The 21,849-nt window shown below is 41.9% G+C and overlaps 2 protein-coding genes across 5 annotated transcripts; one reads left to right on the forward strand and one right to left on the reverse strand.

Moving 5' to 3' along the window:
• Nucleotides 1-545: 545 nt before the first annotated feature.
• Nucleotides 546-18,520, reverse strand: actr3b (actin related protein 3B). 4 transcript variants are annotated; one of them, XM_076971249.1, is made up of 13 exons: nucleotides 18,321-18,517; nucleotides 18,169-18,227; nucleotides 17,343-17,398; nucleotides 16,359-16,483; nucleotides 15,243-15,353; nucleotides 14,659-14,754; nucleotides 13,681-13,788; nucleotides 11,805-11,948; nucleotides 10,780-10,953; nucleotides 10,359-10,451; nucleotides 6,754-6,879; nucleotides 1,937-2,020; nucleotides 546-1,671 (listed from the first exon to the last, which is right to left on the reverse strand). In XM_076971249.1, exons 2-13 carry the CDS (start codon nucleotides 18,210-18,212, stop codon nucleotides 1,576-1,578), a joined length of 1,257 nt encoding a protein of 418 aa, XP_076827364.1. In that variant the 5' UTR covers nucleotides 18,213-18,227; nucleotides 18,321-18,517; the 3' UTR covers nucleotides 546-1,575. The 4 variants fall into 4 exon arrangements, with proteins under 4 accessions (XP_076827364.1, XP_076827366.1, XP_076827365.1 ...); XM_076971251.1 differs by having other exon boundaries at nucleotides 16,740-17,398; nucleotides 18,321-18,514; XM_076971250.1 differs by lacking the exon at nucleotides 6,754-6,879 and having other exon boundaries at nucleotides 18,321-18,520.
• Nucleotides 18,521-18,990: 470 nt separating this feature from the next.
• xrcc2 (X-ray repair complementing defective repair in Chinese hamster cells 2) lies at nucleotides 18,991-21,627 on the forward strand. The gene is made up of 3 exons (XM_076971253.1): nucleotides 18,991-19,194; nucleotides 19,527-19,608; nucleotides 19,806-21,627. Exons 1-3 carry the CDS (start codon nucleotides 19,156-19,158, stop codon nucleotides 20,576-20,578), a joined length of 894 nt encoding a protein of 297 aa, XP_076827368.1. The 5' UTR covers nucleotides 18,991-19,155; the 3' UTR covers nucleotides 20,579-21,627.
• Nucleotides 21,628-21,849: the final 222 nt, after the last annotated feature.

The raw sequence follows: 21,849 nt of genomic DNA on the forward strand, positions 1-21,849 counted from the left end.
GTTCTCCAAAATTACCGTAGCAACAGGGAATAATAACAATAATTATAATACATCCTGAATCTCCCAGTGCTTTTTAATATCTGGGTTTGTCTGTGTCCTTTGCAAATAATAAACAGTGTCTCTGCCATAACCAGAGATGAATCAATCTCTTCTAATGAAGTCAAGGACCTTCAAAGTCCAAGTTTAATCTGCCTCCAAGGTGCAATGAGGACAGTGTCTCGAACGCAGATTAAGATTCTCCTGAACACAGATTAAGATTCTCCCGAACACAGATTAAACCTAGACATGAACTACATTATAGTCAATATATACTCTAATCTGAAAATCAGTACAGGAATATGTTTAGCCATTGTTCAGATCTGAAAAACAGAGGCAGGAAAGAGAGAGAAAGAGAGGGTAGGAGAGAGAGAGAGGGTAGGAGACAGAGGGAGGAGAGGGGTGAGAGAGAGAAGAGGACAGTGAGAGGACAAGAGAGATGAGAGTGGAAGGGGAGAGAGTTATTCTCAGAAACAGGAGGAGCATATCAATATATCAGACCGAAGATCTGAAGGTGTGGAGTGTTGTTTATTCACATTCACTTCAAACAGCAGTTCCTCTTTACTCTGAACTCTTCAAGCTGCACACTTCTAGATTTGTGTTCAACTAAAATACATAAATAATGCAAATTTAAGAGAAAACAGGTTATTTGGGTTCATTGAGATATATTCTACACATCTCAAACTATATGTGGACTAAAATTAATAAATAAACAGTTTAAATAGAATTTGCTGCCCTTGTTTTTTTCTCCAGTAAGAATATATTACTATTAAATGTTAAAATCCATTATAAGATTTCCATGTGAATATTTAGGTTTTACCCCAGGTCTCATAAACTATTATCTCTGTTACAAATATAAACTAATCTTCTTTAATACTCTGTCATTTCTATTAGAGAAGGATCTATTGTATGTACACTATCATCACACTTAGCATTCACTGTGAACTGCTTCCAAACGTGTTTTAGGCTTTGTGCAAAGTGGTCTCTGAAAACAAACTTTAAACTTCAAACTAAAGGCAAAACATCAAAGCTGATGCAAAAAAAAGTCACCTGTTTATGACTTCACCTGAGAACTCCTCTCCGAACACGTGCTTCTGTTTGGTTGTTTTTGTTTTAAACTGTGTTGTGGTGTTTGTAATGAGGTACTCCTTCAGTATGCTGTCACACGTACAGGACACACAGCGTCTCTATTCCCTCTGTCCCCAGTGCATATGACACAGCTTCCTGCCTGGTTGACATTTTCAGTGATAAACTCCAAAGCTCTGTTGTGTTTGTTTGTTTTCTAGCTGAAATTGAATCATTTTCTTTTGTAGTGGTAGTGTGGCAATGAAGCACAGTGCAGGGTGTGGATCCAAGCCTGTGTGTGTGTGTGTGTGTGTGTGTGTGTGTGTGTGTGTGTGTGTGTGTGTGTGTGTGTGTGTGTGTGTGTGTGTGTGTGTGTGTGTGTGTGTGTGTGTTTGTGTGTGTGTGTGTGTGTTTGTGTGTGTGTGTGTGTGTGTGTGTGTGTGTGTGTGTGTGTGTGTGTGTGTGTGTCCAGCACTATGACATGATGCCGAACACAGGATTATGGCGACAGATGCTGGGGCCACGTTCTTCATAGTCTTTCTTGGAGTGACACACATGGAAGAACTCGGGCTGTAATAAGAGAGACACACAAATATAAGGCGGTTAGCTGGATCATCAGAGCGAACAGGGCACATGCCACTCTGAGACAGTATGACTGATGAGAACACTACGCTTTACAAAATGCTAATCATGAGATCAGTGGAGAACTGATGTAATCACAACCGACTCCACAAGAGTCTGCCTGAAAGGTGTGTGTGTGTGTGTGTGTGTGTGTGTGTGTGTGTGTGTGTGTGTGTGTGTGTGTGTGTATATATAAGCACTAGAGGATTGTTACCGTGGAAGCCAACATGGATCCTCCGAACCAGACAGCATATCTCTGCATATGGTGGGTGATCACCTGAACTTCTATTGGTTTGGGCTACAAGGCAGAAAAATCCAGTCAAACTAACAGTGCCAAGCTAACAGTGGTAAAGTGACAGTGGCAGCTCCCAGCAGCACCAGCACAGTAGTACACAAAACGGATGAGATATGCTAAGCAGACAATGAATGACGCCATGAAATTTGCAGTGTAAGAAACAGACATACAATCTCCACCTTTCAGAGGAAAGCTTGGGCTCCTAATGCAAATATCTCCTTATAAAGGACATCAACACCTACACTCTACAAGACATCAGTCACCCTGCTGGTATAATACGCTGGCCAATGGATACAGAAGCCACTGACATCAAGAAAAGGAAATTCTTCACAATGCACAGAGGGTTTCATCCCAAATCCAGCACTCGGAGACTGTGGACGAAAGGGGGCTGAGGGCTGGTGAGCATCACAGACACTATCCAGGATCAAACACCAAAGATTCAGCAGTACACCAGGATGATGGTCCCAAGTGATGAAGTGCTTAGTGAACACCTCAGACAGCAGAAACTGGAGAAGGATGTTCATGAGGAGGAACAGGAACCGTCATGAGAGCATTAACCCCTGCATGGTTATGTACCACTGCCCAATAGTCCAACTGGCTGATATGGAGACATGGAAAGAGCTAGACTGAAAAACAGCGCAGGGTCACTAATCATAGCAGCACAGAAGCAAGCTCTGAATATAAGATCAAAACTGGTTCCTCCTCCTGCTAATTTAGAAGCACTTTGCTTGCATAGCTGATGAAGGACCTCTTTCTGAAAGGTCCTATTTCTCTAGAAAGTGTGTACATCACTACAATTTTCAACGTCTCTACATAAGTATTAATTTATAAAGCACATGTACATACCCTTTCCTCTAATGCTTAATACACACTCATGTGCAGCAGACTTAACAATGTAATAATTTAATACACATTCTAAAATAACCAAACTTTATAAACTCATGGTGAAATGTATTTTTACAGACCTTTTAAGTCATATTGTAGCGCCTGTTTTTAGCATGTGTGTTTGATTTCATACACATTTGAATGATAACAACAACGGAGTTGTTAATTCACCCCAGGTTAATTACACCCCAGGTGGCTGTATATTGGTGAACCAAGTCAATATGCATGTAATAAGATATTAAAGATTTTTTGTCCTCACCACTGTCAATGTGACCACGAATATTTTAAATGTATTTTTTAAAAATTTCTGAATACTCTGAGCGAAATGACGAAGCACATGAGAAGAGACGTTTCTGACAAAGTCGGTGATGGGACAACTACTACTACTATGGGACAAATTAATACCTGGAATGACTGAAAATCTATGCAGGAAACTCCGTATTAATGGTATTCCGTTATATATTATATATTGCTGGCATTCCCATTTCTGGAATTCTCTTGAACTATTTCTTTAGGCCGCGTCTAATGTTTAATACACAAATTATGCAAATTATGCTTATTGGGACCATTTATTTCTCCTGTCTGACAATCACAAAGGCCCCAAATCCCTTTATTCCACTGCAGATAGACTGATTCCTATTGAAATCTTTGTCATTCATTGAAAATAGTCTGATGCATTCTTCTCCAACAAACCTATTGCTGAATTATTGTTATGAGAGAAAACATTGAAAGTAATCCTCTATGGTTTGGTCGTGCTTTCCAACATGCAGAGATGGCGAAAGGAGCTTTCTTTTACTGCCTAATATTTTTAAGCAATTATTCATTGCATTATCAGCTGATACTCTAAATCATATAGATAATATATTATTCAATGTGGAATTTATTCATACAGTCTCAAAACAAATATTGTCACACCTATAATAAAAGCAACCTTGACTTCTCTGTGCTTAGGAACTATATTGCAATCACTTCATAAACATTTAACTTCTTTGCCAAATGTATTAATAAGAGTTTCCATTCATCTGAATGATGACCTCAGCTCCAATAATGTTAATAAAAATTTTCCAATCTGCTTTTGAGTCCTTTCATAGAGATAACTCTTCTCACATTTAATTATTTAAGAGTTAACAGTGACATGGATAGCCTGTGTGTCTTTGTTGGGTTGGTATAGTCCTGGACTGGTTTGAGACCATTTAAGTTGTCGTGATTTCTGTTTCAATGAGTACTCATCTTAGTTGATGCAGGACCATGTGGTACAGCACATGGGTTGATTATGGGCCCTTCATGATTAAATCTTTATATGCTTTTCCTACCTCATATAATCAATAGGTATAACACTGAACCCCATGCAGATGAAACCCAGCTATATCCAACATTAACACCTGTTTACAGGGTCTTTGCTGAACTGCATATGTGACATTAACTAGTGGATGACTTACAACTTTCAGCAACTGAACAAATATATAACAGAGATTCTGTTTTTTCTTAAATTAAGTTCAGATGAGATATACTGTTTCCATAATTATTTATCATAATTAATAATTATCATCACCTCTGTAATATCTCAGCAGTCCATGACAATGTCTACTGCGAACAGTAAGAATCTCACACACCCTTTCGTTACATCTAGATTACAGAACTGTAAGACTTATCTGACCTGCCCAAGAACCCCATTAATAATCTGAGGTGAGTTCAGAATGTGGCAGCTACAATCTTCCATAGTACTACAATGAGTAATTGCACACGTCGGCCCTGAAATCCCTCCACCAGAGTCCAAAACCTGTTTCTATTAGTCTACAAAAACCTTCATGGTCTTGTGCCTTTCTGCCTTAGCAATATGTTAGATTCATGCACTGGGCAGATTATTAGATAGACCTGTTCAGCTGCTCGTTAACACAAATGTCTAATCAGCCAATCACATGGCAGCAACTCAATGCATTTAGGCGTGTAGATGTGGTCGAGACAATCTGGCGATGTTCACGCTGAGCAGCAGAATGTGGAAGGAGGTGATTTAAATGACTTTGAATGTGGTACAGACAGACGGGCTGGTCTCAGTCTTTCAGAAACGCCTGATCTACTGGGCTCAACCAGCAGAGAATGATCAGGAAAGAGAAAGCAGTGAGCAGCCATTCTCTGGGTGAAAGTGCCTCGTTGGTGTCAGAGGAGAATGACAATTCATACTGGCTCACCAACAACGGACATCACTGGACATCAGTGGAAAAACACAGTGGCGACATTTGGATGGGAGGGTCAGAATTTGGCATAGACATGAGAGCATAGATCCATTCTGCCTTGTACCAATTTAGAGTGCTGCAGTGATGGCATTGGGTTATTTTCTTTGCACACTTTGGGCCCCTTAACATCGACTGAGCTTCTTTTAAATGTCACAGCCTACCTGAGTGTTGTTGCTGGCCATGTCCATCCCTTTAGGACCACAGTGTAATTGTCTGGTGGCTACTTCCAGCACTGCCATGTCACACAGCTCAAATCATCTCAAACCGGTTTCTTGAACAAGATGATGAGCTCACTATACTCAAATGGCCTCCACAGTCACCAGATCTTAATCCAGTAGATCACCTTTAGTTGTGAAATGGGAGATTTGTATCATAGACGTTCAGCTGTCAAATCTGCAGCCACTGTGTGATGCTGTGATCATGCCAATATAGAATAAAACCCCAGAGAAATGTTTCCCGCACCTTGTTGCCATGAGGATTCTGAAGGAAAGGGGGGGGGAGGGGGGGGGGGTCCAACCCAGTACTGGTAAAATGGACCTAATGAAGAGGCCAATGTGTGGTTTTGCTGAGTTTGTCTTCTGTCATCATGCAGTTCTTTTGTCATCTAGTTATCACACACACCTGGCTAAGGGAGGTGGAATGTGCTTTGAGTTATGGTTCAGAAATGAGGCTGTCTGGCCTTACTGTAAGATAGCTCCTACAACCTCTCTGGGACTGTCTGAAACTTCAGATACTGAGTAATTAAGGGACTGTTCAATTCCATAAATTACATTTATCGAGACATGTCTATTGTTTGTGGCTGTGCTGGTAGTTCATCAAAAGCGAAGTCTGTTTGAGATGTCTGTTTGTCATGTATTATTTAGCTGAATACTAATTTTTCTTTTTTTGCCTTTTAAATTTAGGTATTACACATGTATTACTAATGACTAAAGTGTCCACACAGCTGTCCAATCCAATAAAGACACAGTAGTATAAGTTTCATTCTTAAGTATGATAGTGGGTCAGCTTTCACCTTTCAAATCCTTAGAAATCAAGCCATGTGAGAAGAGAGGAGCTGATCAGATCCACAAGCTGTACTCCTACAATACAATGGGTAAGAGAGTCATTTTACCCAACCATGTTGTATCTCCAGGTACTGTAACTGCTCCAACCCTGCAGGACATGCCGGTCGACTTATCTTAGGTCTCGCCTTGCCTTTTATTCACTTCTGTCTCCCCAGGGGTTTTACATTTACATTTACATTTATGGCATTTAGCAGACGCTCTTATCCAGAGCGACTTACAAAAGTGCTACGTAGTTGCTTGGAATCTCCAAGGCACACTCCAAGGCACAAACCAAACATTTAAAAGATTTCACTAATAAGCTCTCTTTCTTCCAGAGTTTGTCACAACACCTAATAAAACACGAGTTAAAGTTTACACACCAACACAAACTACAAAACAAGAACTCAAGGCCAAAGCAGCATAGCGCACAAGAGTGAGCAGACTTGTGAGTCTCATCCATTGCCAAGTGGCGTGGGAGTTGGTGTGCACACCACAGGTGTCCAGTATGGGAGAGCTTCTTGGGGCTGAAACATGGTCTTAGATTTTGCTGTTTCACGCACCCAAACACACTGACCTTTATTCTGCCTCCACTGAGCTCCTCACTGAGCCGGAGCCTGGAATCAACCATGCGCTTCAGATCCCTCTGCAGACGACGCCCAAAGTCCCTGAACATCGTGGATCCTCCAGACAGCACGATATTCTAACACATGTACAACAACAGCAAGAGAGAGATTTTTCTACGATGGTTTAGGAGCCTTTTTCAGACATACTACATCATATTTATATCATCCCAAATAAAGTGGCTTCACTTTTTCTCTAAAAGTCCAGTAACATTTTCCAAATTAATTTGCAGCAACAGAACAGTGTGTTCTAGTTCTTCCTATAGAATGACTGCAGATTTCTCAATACAGCTTGCAGGAGTAAAAGTAGCGGTTCCTTAACACAGACAAGTGACTGATATGACCAAATGGCTGAACATTTGACATCTGAATGTCACGTTTGCAAAGGGAGGCAGGACAACGAGATGAGTATACATTTACAATAGCTTTTATCAGCTAGCAAGGCTGCGCAGTTTGCACTTTAGAGCATGAAACACTTATTTCACACACATGGAGAAGGACTGAACAAAGACGAGTAACGTTGATGACATCGACAGACGTATATAAACTTTAAATAAATGAGCCCCATGTGTACGCCATGACATTGACAAGACAAGACACGGGTGAATGCACATGCACTGAACCACACCCAACGGAAATACATATGTGGACTATAACCAGACGCAGACCACACCTCCACACGCCCAAGGGAGGGGTCAGGGGCTACTTCATGACACTGAAAACAGCTGATTTCTGACTAATTTCTGGCTCATTTCTGGTTCATTCCTGTTTCCAACTCCCCTCTGTGGGCATCAGATCATCTCACAGTGGAATACAGGAATTTTTAGACTCGGCTTATATAACCTCTAGCCTGGTAAAAAGATCTAGTTTAGCCTTCAGATCCATCTTCTCCCGGTTCACACTGACAGTGGTGAGTAGAGTGAGCCCCAGCCCTGGGAGAAAATGCACAGGGCTTCCTCCAATCAGCCTTCACCAATACCAGCACCACTGCAGGTTAAAGTTTGTCAGCTCTCAGGGAACACTCACTGGCCTGGGGCCCAAAGCAGTTATCTGCACCAGTTCTTGAGTTCTCCTAAAACTAATAATAAAATAGCAATGGTACCAAATGCAAGAACTTCAGCCATAGTGTTTCTTCTCCTGCTTTTGTGTTCTATTACTTCCAATACTGACACAAGCTGAACTGCCTACACAGCTCATCAGAAGTGAAGAGGCTGAAAACGAATGACACTAACCTACATAAATGACAGAGTTCCTCCCCAGAGGAACCATCGCAGATGTCCTGCTCACCTACTGTTGTCTTTTTTAATTCACCCTTTCACTCATTACAGCCAGGATGTCAGCATAAGATATGAAGTTAAAATAAAAACAAACCAACTAAATGATTTGTTATTCATTCTGGTGAAGTTGATGACGTAAATGTATGACATTTTATAGACTCTTCCATTGTCGGTGATCCACAACAATTTCACCTGAAAGCTTTTAAAGTGGCAGACTATTTATCGTAGGACGACTCAGAAATGTCATCTTGCATTGCAGTCATAAAAATGCCACTTTTAATATCAACTCTAAAAAAACAATCAACACAAACAAAAAAACAAAAGAAAATAAATTCAACACAACAATTTATTAAATGCAACATTTCATTGCTCTGCTCCAACCCCTTTTTGTTATGTTATGGGGACTGTGTGGGAACTGTGTGAGAGTGAACATGGCCAGTAGAGGCTGTAATGTCATTAGAGCGGTGAGCATGTCCTGGTGGAACCGAGCTCTTCCAGGCCAGGTAGGACCAGCGGGGGAGGAAGCTGCATCATTTCAAAGGCGAGGACTCAGTTGTTACTTCACCATCCCGAATCTGAGTAGTGTGGATTAGTACAACGTGCACACAGCTTTTGGAAAACGTGACGTGGTGTGTATGAGAGCAGCAGACACCAACACACTCCAACTTCTTTTCTCATGCATCTCCATTAGACGAGGAGATTAACAGGAGTTGGACTAAGATGTTATACTGTGATCCTCTAAATATAAACCTTTAATTCCTTCAACAAGCTTTGAGCTTCAACATCTAGGATTCTACTACTAGTCGTACCACACAAACACATGCATACCTAGTCCACAAATGTCAAAGAAACAGCCATGTTGATTGCTGTCACTATTTAATTGCTCTGAGAACATTAAAAGCACTTCTGGGAAAATGGATATTTGGACTGCTGAGATATTAAGATGCTTTCAATGAAGATAACTTACAGTATTGGAAAATGCTGCTCAGTGCTTTCAATGTCCAAATGTTTCTCTTTTGAAAAAATACTGACTGGTCTTCATTTCACATGGTCAAACATTCATTTTAATGTTATTACTTGTTACATCTAATTATCATTTGACCAAATTGCACATTTTACTTTATTTCATTAATATTTATTTATGGGGTTTTTTTTTTTTAGATAAAATTTGTTTTGTTTGTCCAGACACGTGGACACCTCTGGATTAAAACACAATGTGTAATGCACACAACTCAGGTACTACAACAAGATTTAGATTTAGATTTCTGCTGATGTCACAGAGAAAATGACTTGGTTGCCTTCCAAATGAAGGCTGTGCCATTAGCACTGCAACAGTCTGTCACAACTCACTAAGTGAATTATAACATGAAATTTAGTCTGTGTGAGAAGCCAGAGCCAACAGCAATGTCCTCCATTATGGACTTTTTTTTTTGAGAAGGTCACAGATAATCCACCTAATGGAGGTCCCAGTCGAGTCAAACATTTGTTAAAAATTAAACATACTGTGAGGATCAAAACAAGCCCATGGGTTCCAGTGAGTCAAAAATGATGGAAAGACAGTAACCAGGCTCATAACTGAACATTTATGTACAGGCCACATTCCTATATATGAGCTGTTATTTGAGTGTTAAATCATAGTCAACCACAGAGTCTGTATTCGTTGGTGAGGCAAATGAATTATATATGCATGGCAGATACAAAAGCATTAAACAATCTAGATTTAAATTGTATTGTAAAAGGGTTGTAAGCCCTGCCAATCACATCCTTAACAGTCCAGTAGTTAGGTTTTAACCACGATCTAGGTCTTTGTCACTATCAGTCAAGCCGTTTGTGGGCAAAGTTTGCACTCTTAGCCGGAGTGGATAAACGAAAAGAATAATAGATTAACACTGCCCCCTAGCGACAAAAGGGAATTATAACCAAAGTTCCCTTTAAGGGTCAATGGTTTTCTTAAACCTGTGCTGAACCCGCGCAACTTCACAGGATGGACCTAAATCAGGATGGGCACAAGCATTACAAGCCTGTAATACAGAAGAGTTACTGCAGTCATGCAGAGTTCGGTCAAATTATATTTAATTAACGGTGACAACATGAAAGAACCGTCTTTTAAAGAACCAGTTGAACATTAAAGAATACCTGAAGCAAACTGTTAACCTCTCTAATAACGAACAGAACACAATAAGTGCTCGTCAGCATTATGCAAATGAAGTGCTGGCTGACTGCCCTCTCTTCAAGCTCACCCACAAATGACATCACTGTTGAACACACACCATGCACCATACCTTATAAAGGGGTCTTCTCACATCTATCGGACAGTTCTGAATGACCTCGTCCACAACGTCTGAAATGGGCTGCATGAAGTCCGGGTTGGCAAACTGAAACGTAAGAGAAAGCCCAAATGCACACACTGTGTAAAACGTTTTTGGTCGCATGGCTTCGGCAAGCGGCTGGTTTCGTGGACTGTGTGGATGCTCAGGATACAGGAAAGGGAGGTGCCCTCTAATCCTGCCACAGATGAATAGAAAGCAATTTCCCCATCTCACACTGTTGGGAGCCTTCACCATGTTTCACTAGATTTCATTTTTCTGATTTCATTCTCTTTTTTCAATTTTTTTTCAAGATTTCAATTTTCTAACCCTAGTTTCAACAAGAAAGTTTGCTCTATAACATATATAGGATAGATGGTAAATAAACCTCTCCTACCTCTGGATGAAAGAATATCTCTGGTCCAAGAAAGCGTTCATATCCAACGTCTATGTGAAACTCTTTTTTGCTAATGGCATTTATGCCTTTGTACTTCTTGATCCATTTTCCTGGGTCCATGTCATACTTTGTGAATTCCTTCACAATGTCTGGGCAGATGTAGCAGTACCTTTCCTGAAAACAAATAATACATACAAAACAGCATCTGGGCACTGTGCTATCAGGAATTAGGGAGTGTGCACTCAGAAGGCATAGTAACTCACTCAGGTCAGGCACTGGTTTTGCTGTAGCTGTTGAGGTCACTCATGGTGAACCTCATGGGGAACCGTTCTGTGGTCCCCAGAATGAAGTCAAAGGCTAATCAATGCTTCTCAATTGCCGGATTACATCAGTGAACTACTGTGCTTTGGTTGCATGAGAAGCAGATTTATACTGTGTTACACAACCAATGCCCACTCTCCAAAACAAATTAAAAAATAAAATTATTGCATTATGACATTCAAAGAAAGACTAAACCTGTTTTAGTACTTGCCATATTTATTGTTACCCCACTAGCAACGCGCTATATACTTCAATGTAGTACTGATGAAACACATGGAACCATAGCACTATAGCAACATACAGACATCTTTCTTTATCCATCTTCCCAAATGATCCAGTACAACAGCTCATACAGGTGAGTGGAGATATTATTAACAGTGCACAGTGTTTTGAACATAGAGCCACACCATCCGGAAGCTCACGGGTGAAGCCAGCCAGACACAGGCCTGCCATCTCATCTCACTGATACGATCACAGCACAATGGGAGCATACAAAGAGGTGTGTGTGTGTGTGTGTGTGTGTGTGTGTGTGTGTGTGTGTGTGTGCGTGCGTGTGTGTGTGTGTGTGTGTGTGTGTGTGTGTGTATGAGAGGGGGGGGGTTGTTGGGGGTTTACCATATGAAAGGAAATGAAGTGGTAGATTGGAGAAAGCAGGGGGGTGGAGAGGAATATTCTAGGTGCGTTTGTATCTCTCTGTTACTCACCTTGACTGCCTTTGCTGTCTCCAGTGACTGTTCAGGAGGAATTCCAACCTCTCTCTCCCTCAGCAGTTGCTGAATGAAGAAGGTGATGTCTCTGCCAGCTATAGGGATGTGTTTAATACAGCTCCCAATCACATAGCCCTCTGCCTACAACAAACCACACCACTTTACAGTATGAGCAGAATTTTAGACACTGTATTCTATTTATCTGCAATACAGCACATCCTGGCACGAGGATAAGCGTTTTGGATGTTTTGGTTCAGTTTGCAAATTCTTAATACCACTATCTATTATAAACTTCACTTTCTAAAGCCTGCAAAAACATCTCCCTTGACTCACTCCTTACACTTGAGCACATTAGCAGTGAGAATGAAGACTTCCTTCAGGAAAGGATGGAAATTTGTGAGTATTTTCAGGAAGGAAGTCATGGATGGTGATTTTGATCAACAATCTATAGTTAAGACAACAAGAATTCATTTGGTGCTGACCTATCATCCTATAAATAAAACAGTGACTTAAACACTCCAGGATGACAAAGAGACCACATCCCTTTTTAAGGATCCTACACTAATCACTTACAGATGAGACAAAAACATCAAGACATGCTCATCAGAGTGAGATAAATGACCATTCATATGATGACTGTGGCACTGTACTCTGCAAACGCTCTACATGTGCTACACGTACATTTATTAACACAGACACTAAAGTTACCCACTCATCCTCATGCATTAATGCATTTTCTTGGAGAAACCAAGAGGAGACTTTCTGGTCCTTTTGTGGAACACGTTTGGACCATCAGAATTAAGGATCGATCTATCGTTTCCAGTGGAAGGACATTTTAGTGCAAATGAACACAGCATTAATGGCATATATGCTAACTGATACTATGGCAGAAATGGAGTTAGGAAACTCAAAGAAAAAATAACTCATCTAAACTCTTGGAACTATTGAATGTGATGGTTTTCAGTTTCATATATAAACTGCATCCACCTCCTGGAATGACAGAAACTTTGCTTGCACAAAAAATGAAGAAGCTATGCCTGAAACATATTGGATTTCTGGATACCTTGTGTTGTAATTATCATGGACATGATTTGTCAGTTGACCTACAACATCCACTCAAATACCCTCAACAGGGGCTCTCCGCCACCACCAGGAGAATTAAAAGATATACCAACAACATTCCTACCAGCCCAGAGCAGAGGTGGCCCACTTCTACAGCTGGATTATAAGCAACCCACCAAACCCCCTTTTCTAAAAGGATGGGGGGGAATCCTTATATGCGTTTCCTCAAAGTGCGCCTCGCTAATCAACCGCACTGAGATCTGATACACACACACACACACACACGCACGCACACACACACACACGCACGCACACACACACGCACGCACACACACACACACACACACACACACACACACACACACACACACACACACACACACACCAAACCAAAGAGTGGGAGCTGGACAAAGAGGTTTTCTGTAAAATAAATGAAAATGCTAACAGCTAATAACCAGGAGCAGGTTCTCAGCATGATGAAGAGATCATCTGATCATGTTTTCCTGAGTGGTTGTTCAATGTTGGCATCAGTGGGTATGGTCCTGTACCAAGGGAGGAGTGTGTGTGAAAGAATTAGTCTTAGGTAATCCCATCTCCACAATGGGGACATGGAAACATTCACATGACCTGGAACACAACACCAAGACATTACCTGAACTCCTGCCAGTGCATGCAAGACACAAGACACCATTTACAGATATGCACATTCCACAAATGATCATCATGTGCTCAAGACAAAGACTGTACGTGGTGTTAGTTCATTACGTGAATGTATTAGGTTGGTTTGAAGGCAGGGTAAGGCTGGTGTTACCACTGGAATGGCATGAGTGACCCCGTCTCCACTGTCGATGACGATGCCTGTTAGCGTTCGCTCCCCCACCTGCCTGGACGTCCAGGAAGCCGCCAGCGCCAGGACAGCCTGCAGGTCACCATAGACACGGGCTCAGCTCCACACTGGACACCGGACGGAACGGCAGAACAGTTGCCGTGACAGCTGCACACCCTGGTTCACTGTTTTTAGACCATCAGAGTCTATATGTAAATGCAAAATGGCTAGCTAAAATGTAGTGTTAAAGAGCAGGACAGACAGACAGACAGACAGACAGACGGACAGGCAGATGGACAGACGGATGGACAGACAAAATCTATTTTGAGAGTAGATAGAATCCACCTTGGATATGGTGATCTCAAACTCATATCACACATAGACCACTGTGAGTAAAGATGTCACTTACTCCATGACTTGAGTTCAAAAAGACCCTAAAAGGCACTTAGGCATTCATTAGAGGGAATGATTGTCTCAAAGTAACTAAGACCAACACTCTGCAGCTCTCACCAAGCTAAATGATCAAGGCTACTCTCACATAATCTCTGTTAGCACATAATCTCTGTTCTCACATAATCTTTGATACACCGCTGTGCTAATTTATCATCATCTAGTTTGTTTACTCCTGCCTCGATGTTTATTGGTGGACTGGCAGCAGATACATGCTTTTATTCTGCGCCCGTCCCAAGGTCAGCAAGGATCAACCAATCAAGCAGGACTTACACGCTCCCAGTGTGAACATGACAAGGGTCCTCATTTTGGACAATAAACGCATAATGTGTGCTGAGCAGGTCTGCCTGTTCACATGCCTACACAACACTACCCAGGAGCACATTTGCATTCAAACAAAACATTACAACATGAAACAGTACATGCCCATACCACAACACCATCCACAGTTTTTACAGCATGCCATAGTACATCAGTGTAACAATAACCAAGGCTTTCAGAAGCAGGACTTACCTGTACAGCAATGTAGAGGCCTGGAATGTTGAACGTCTCGAACATGATCTCGGCTAAGTATTCCCTGTTCTCTGGAGTGTTTAGTGGAGGTTCTGTCTGAGGAAGACAAATAACTGTGAAGAAAAACATGTGATGCAGTAACTTCAGAATTGCTCATCTGAACAAATGAAAATAGCACAAAAAAACACTGATAAATGATCTTCTGAGCTGCAAAAATACGTTGCTGGAAAAGCTTAATTCTCATCAAAAAAGGGAGAAAAGGCAAACAGGCAAAAGATGTTTTTTATGACGTGAAAACGGTGGTGCTGTAGCCAGGTGCAGGGAGGTGGATTGCTAAGAGACATCCCTGTGGAGTGATGCAGCAATCAGTGTCACTGTGCTGCTGAAGCCATTAAAGTGGAGCCCATGGGTGGCTGGGAGATCACGGGAGACAGGGAGACCACAGGAGATGAGGAGACCACGGGGGGATGAAGAGATCACAGGAGATGGAGAGACCATGGGAGACAGGGAGACCACGGGAGACCACGGGAGACATGGAGACCACGGGAGGCTGGGAGACCAAGGGAAGCTGGGAGACCTCTTACCATGAGGAAGTGGTGGTCCTCTGGCTCAGCCCGCAGGTACTTAAAGATCACCTGTTCCATAAACTTCTCCATCAGATCCCAGTCTTCAATGATACCATGCCTGATGGGCCACTAGAACACACATACACATACATACATATATGCGCATGCACGCGCACACACACACACACACACACACACACACACACACACACACACACACACACACACACACACACACACAATAATAATAATATAAATATAAATACATGCACACATACAGAGACATACACACAAACCACTAAATAGAGTTTTTATGCATTTTTATTAATTGATTATCTTTATTATCCTCAGCACTGAAAGGAAGCATAGTTTAAAGAGCCGTTGTTTGTAAGTAAGGTGGGGTAGATCTGGATTCGCTGGTCTACAGCACCTACATTGGAGTCTGCCTCTCTCCATCTATTCTCAGCTTCTATGCTCCGTGTGACCTTACTGCCACCTAGTGGCGTCACGCTGATTTGAACACCATTACGCAGTTACTCCACGGTAGGAAATACCCTACCTAATGCAATTTTACGCCTTCATACGATTGAATTAGGTTCTAGTGTGGGAAAGGAAGCGCTATTGTGTCGGCGAAAGTGCCCGACAACAGCAGGTTCACAAAGGTAAGAACACTTTATCCTCCAGCACAAGCACTTGTTCCCATGACACCTACGAAGAGGTGTGACGGCCTATCAACAGTAGCCATCTTTGGCTCGCGCAGGCCAGTTCCTGGTTATGCGACAACTGTTGCGGCAGCTGCAAATTTCAAGAGGGCCTCACATGTAAACTCTACAGGACCGTTAGAAAGTACAGTGAACTACAGCAAGATATACTCTCGCACAACAACGACAATAATAATAACAACAAATATATTAATAATAACAATAAATATTAAGAATATTAATGCTACACTATGTACAATATATTAACTGTATTATATTTCTGTCTTTTAAAAAACATGACCCTATCTAGGACTCCCACACATCTAGAGAAAGCCAAACACTCAAATCGCATCCCACATGATGTCAAAGTATGGCTTCCTAAAATTATCTCACGTGGTCTTCAGATATAGATGGTATGCAGGATCAAATTCACCTTGGTTGCATAGTTGGGTTTGTCAATGGCTTCGTCTCCGATGAAGAAGTCCAGGTCCTCCAGCCCTTTCATGAGGCGTCGCTGAGCCTGGTCTCCAACCCCTGCAGTTTCTTTGATGGCTATGCCTGTGAGAGACAACACAATCACACAGCGTTTTGCCTTAGTTAAGGCTTGATGAGAAAATATTCCCTGCCCTTTCTTTGGTCAATACTATATTAGCCATTGCTCACTATGATTAGCAGTAATTCTTTCAGTACAGAGCGTAAATTGATTTCTTTTTGATAGTGTGAACATTTGACAGTGTAAGTAGGTCTACACTGGTTTGGCAGAAGTATGTAAATTATTGAGCGTGTGTACCTTTAATGTGTCGCAAATACTCACAGAGCGTACTCAGCTCCCTCACACGGCACACAACAGTAGTGTTAACGTACTGTACTACAGACAGTCATGATACCAATCTGCAGACGCTAGGAGCCAAAGAGGCGAGTGAGCAGAGGGCCTGTCAGATGCTTACGGGGAGAACACACAGCAGAGGGATACAGCAGATTTAATTATCACCTCCCTGCAGCAACGTGTCATTAGTGCGCTGATCCACGCTCCTGCACGGAGCCGAGTAACACAGTCATTCCCACGGCAGTGCGTGAAAGACTGTGATGCACTTCCTCCTCCTGAAACCAGTTGTGCTGGTTACTGGGATGGAGGAGTCCAGACTGGGTAATGTCCCTGAAAGTACTATAATCACAACAAATGTACTACAGAGGAGTGCTGCTAATGGTCAATAATTACTGTTTCTAGTCACAGTGTCAGTGGTCATTACTAACTTCCATTTCAGGAGCACTTGTTTAAATGTCACAAGATTCAGTCAATGACAGCTGTAACAGTGACATATAATAAATGCCCAAATAACCTTTCAATTACATTGTGCATGGTCATGTAGGTCTAATAACTGTTATGGCTATATTTTAATGAATCAGGATTACTTACAGGATGGCATGATAAACTGGGGTTCTGTGTTTCCAGCATAACCAATCTTAGTGTATCTAGAACATAAACCAGTAACATGCAACTGTACTGTGGTATATTACAAATATACCCCCCCCCCCCCCCCCCCCCATTTCTCACTGACACAGATCACACACACAAGTAAAATAGAGTAAGAAAACTGCAGTTAGTTGACAATTGACCTTGGTTACCTTGGTGTTACTCCATGACCAAACTGTTCTTATCATTGAGAACAATATATATATATATATATTTTTTTTTTGCTAAACCTTGTAATCTTAATAATAATAGTGTAGAATTATTGAGGGCACTTAATCTAAATTAAGGACAGCTCACTTATTTTGACTGTAATGTTTTAATTGAACCAGCTGTGAAGCTGCCGTTCATAAATGTATTAATATGTCACATAAAGAAGCAGGAACAGTGTAGAAAATTAAACAAGACAAATCTTTCAACAAAAATCAGCCTAGCTGCCATCAATAAATCTTTCAAGGGTTTTGTCTTTCAATATCAGAGGAAGGACAAAACATACCTTCTATACAAAGTTAAACTGTTAAACTAAATGTGTGTGTATATATATATATGATGTACAAATTGTATATAGACATGATGACATATAAGCGTATTACATTATAAACATATAAACATTTAAATATGCTTCTGTTAAAGTCTTTTTAAGTGCGTTATATGCGTTAATTGAGAATAAGAACAAAAATCGCCAAGACATATCCGATATCCATAATAAACAAACTCAGCCGGTCCCGCGGTCAATCACACAAGACTTATCCGATGTCCACAATAAACTCACCCTGTCCCGCAGTCAATCACACAGGGAGGTAAGTGAACTGCCATTTCCTAACAGTTTTGCTGAGAAATAACAACAAAAACACGTCACGCGTCCTCTTAGATAGTTGTAGTTACACACAACACCAACCACACTGTATTGATATTGACAGATACCTTTACTGCGGATGGAAGGAGCGCAGGGCTATATCATGCACCGTGTGTTTTTTTCGTGAGAGACTACTTCCCGAGTCAAAGGCAATGGTAAAAAATAGAAACATGCTGGATCCGCCCGTGTGCCCAACATACGGTCCTGCAGATGGTAACGGTTGTGATGACCTTCTCGACCGCTCACAGCACCCTTTATGGCTCTTGTTTGTTTCACCTGTGTGTGTGTGTGTGTGTCCTGTTCTGGCGACCTGACGTGCGAATCCCCCAATGTGGAGAATACAGGCATTAATTTAATTCCCGGGAAATTATTCAGGACAAAGCTGAACTACCACCGGCTGAAGTGATAAATTATATTTGCGCCATAATATTTTGATAATCCATTCAACACTCATTTAAATTGCGTCTTTTTAACCACCAGAGGGCAATATGTCACTTTCCAACCTTTTGCCGAAACCTACTATACAGCTTTCTACAAGCGATGACTCACAAGACAGGAACAAAATGATAATTCCTTAAATTATTGACCACTTTAACAGTTATAATAGCTATAACATGTTCCCTATTGGATAACAATGCATAATTGCATTATGTGGTTAAATATAGTGCGTGCACTGGCGGTTCACTTTAGGGATACCTGGCTACGTTTCCAGAATTTTAAAATGCCATGTTATAAATATATTGTATAAAAATACATGTATCTCTTAGGAAATATGGTCGTTGTCCTTTTGAAAATTAAATATAGGAAACGTTTGTTACATGCTTTTATTTTGACGAGTTACTTTGCTACCCGGAAGAAGAATTTATTTTGCGCGAAAAACAAAGACGTGACAGCAGATCGGAGATGACACATCGCGTGAAGATGGCAGAAAATGCTGTGCAGGTATCAGCAGCTTTTACGTTTCATCAAAGACACAGGAAGTCTGGACAGAATATTTCTAACTATCGGAAGGATGCATTTTGAGTTGTTTGGAAAATGTAATTGCTATATTAATTCAACTTGACATGGAATAACCACCAGTTATGATGACTTGGTGGAAGTTCGCTGACTAGAGGTTTTCGTCTAGTGCAGTGAATAGACTAGGCTCGTTTACTCCTTTACCATTTCCTGAATGCCTCTTCTTCTTCCTCGAACATCGAGCATTGACATAGAAACGTGTTCACGTCTTCCTAAACTGTAAGCTGTTGCTTACTGAAGTGTTTTATAATCCACAGCTGTTAGCCAGAATTGAGGAGAGACATTCATTAAAAGACATCGATCAGCACATTTTTCCTGAGAATGGTGGTCCAGCTCACGGTACACGTACTCTCTGTTGCCATTCATCAGTGTGTGTGTGTGTGTGTGTGTGTGTGTGTGTGTGTGTGTGTGTGTGTTCGTTCATATCATGTTAGATTTACCCTCTCTGTGAGGCTGGTAGATGTTCTGTGGTGTCAGAGGGGAGGGGTACAGGTAACACTAAAACACAATAATTGACACTGCGTTTTTTCTTCTAGGCGACGTCGTTGAGTTTCACGGAGTTGAGGGCAGCGGTAAGACGGAGACCCTGTACCACATGATGACCCGCTGCCTTCTCCCTGTAGACAGCGGCGGGCTGGGTGTGGGCGTGGTCTTCGTAGACACAGATTACCACTTCGACATGCTCCGGCTGGTGGCCGTGCTGGAGGCCCGTATCAGTGAAGGCAGGGAGGACGGTGTGCAGGAGGAGGAGGTGCGCTCCTGCTTGGGTCGACTCTCTGTGGTGAACTGCTCCAGCTCCTCCCAGCTCCTCCTCACCCTGCACTACCTGGAGGGCTCCATCAGCACCCGCCCCGCTCTCGGCCTGCTAATTATAGACAGCGTCTCCTCCTTCTACTGGGTGGATCGTGCTAACGGTGGCGAAAGCCTGGCCCGGCAGGAGGCTAACCTGAGGAAAACCACCGAGCTCCTGGACAGGCTACGCAGAGACCACGGCATTGTGGTCTTCGCCACCACACATGCCATCATGAGGAACTACGCGTCGGCGGCTGGAGGCCTGTCGGACCCCGGCGGGTCGGCTCCATCCTGGAAGTGGAGGCCAGGAGCAAACGTCACGGACGTCGACAAGCCTTATCTGTGCAGGGCCTGGCAAAGGACCCTGACACACCGGCTCGTGTTCTCAAAAAGTGAACCAAGTCCTAGGGCAGTGGAGCAGAAACAGGTTTTCTCAGTGGCATGTACCACCACAAGGACAAAAGGTGTTAAAAGAAGTACATTTTATGTAACAGAAGGAGGCATTAGGTTTATTTGAAGATAGTGGGTATGTTTTGCAAGAGAATGCACAGTTCAGACCAAGTACCTGATCAGTTAAGTGTGGGGCTCACACTGAGCATGAGAATAAATATTTTAGACATCCAGAATGTGCTGTTCCAGATTAGCATGTCTGGTCTTTCGGCTGGTAACTAGAGGGGAAAGCAACCAGCTGTTACTCTGGAAGTGGGTTCCACACGTGTGTGTGTGTGTGTGTGTGTGTGTGTGTGTGTGTGTGTGTGTGTGTGTGTGTGTGGTATTTTTGTGTGCAGGGCAGGGCTGCAACCTTTAGGGTCCATATGTGTTATTTGTCATTAGTCTCATCTGGCTCTGTTTCTATCTTTTCTGACATGCCACTGTAATCTTTCCTCATGTGGCATCTTGATTTATCACTCAGTATGGTATTACAGGAAGTCAGAAGATTCAGGTGACTTAACATCCTTGTTCCGTCTTATTCATTCATTAGATATTACTTTAAAAAATACCTAAACATTAAAAGTAATCTAATCAACCAAATGAATCAATGCATCTTTGAAAAATAATGATTTAGAAACATAAAATATCTGTGAGACGTTACACAGCAACATCTGTAACAGCAGTCAGCAGTGTGGTTTTAGAATGTGAGTGCTAGTGGACTAATAACAGTAATAACAGTGTTTTAACTGGCTAACGGAGGTTAAAAAATGACTGCTGTGTTCTCCCACCCATAATGTCCAAAATGTCTTAATATTAACTAGTCTTTTTAAATTTCCATTCACCCTCATCTGATAACATGCCAGGATTATTTGGACTTAAATTGTTAGTTACAACCCACAGCACCCCCAACTGGAGTGCCATGATAGTGCAAGAGAAGTGGACGTAGATGGCAGAATTCGTGTCACTTGCACCATGTGGGGTTTGGAAACAAATTACAAAAAAAATGTCCTGTGTCTCTTGGGGTCCTTCACTCCAGTGTGTACACTCCTATTTTTTACTCTGGTTTTCTTTTAATTGTCTAAATGTGTTATATTAGGATTCTTTTTGGCCTCCATTTCTCTTCCTACACACATCTTTGACAGGTTGAATGTGACATCATGGATGCTCTTCCATCATTGCATTTTTGCAGTGTTCCAGTTGGTGAATAAAAACTGAGTGAAATTCATCCTAAGTTATTACTGTGTGAACTGAAAACTGGGAGAGTGGACCGTTCCTGAGGGTTTGATACGCGGTCCCCCCATTAGAACACTCGGTTGCATTCTGTTATTTTCCCTCTGATTTTTGTAGGTAATCCTG

The sequence above is a fragment of the Brachyhypopomus gauderio genome, chromosome 13 (genome assembly GCF_052324685.1).
Source record: "Brachyhypopomus gauderio isolate BG-103 chromosome 13, BGAUD_0.2, whole genome shotgun sequence".
NCBI classification, from domain to species: Eukaryota; Metazoa; Chordata; class Actinopteri; order Gymnotiformes; family Hypopomidae; genus Brachyhypopomus; species Brachyhypopomus gauderio.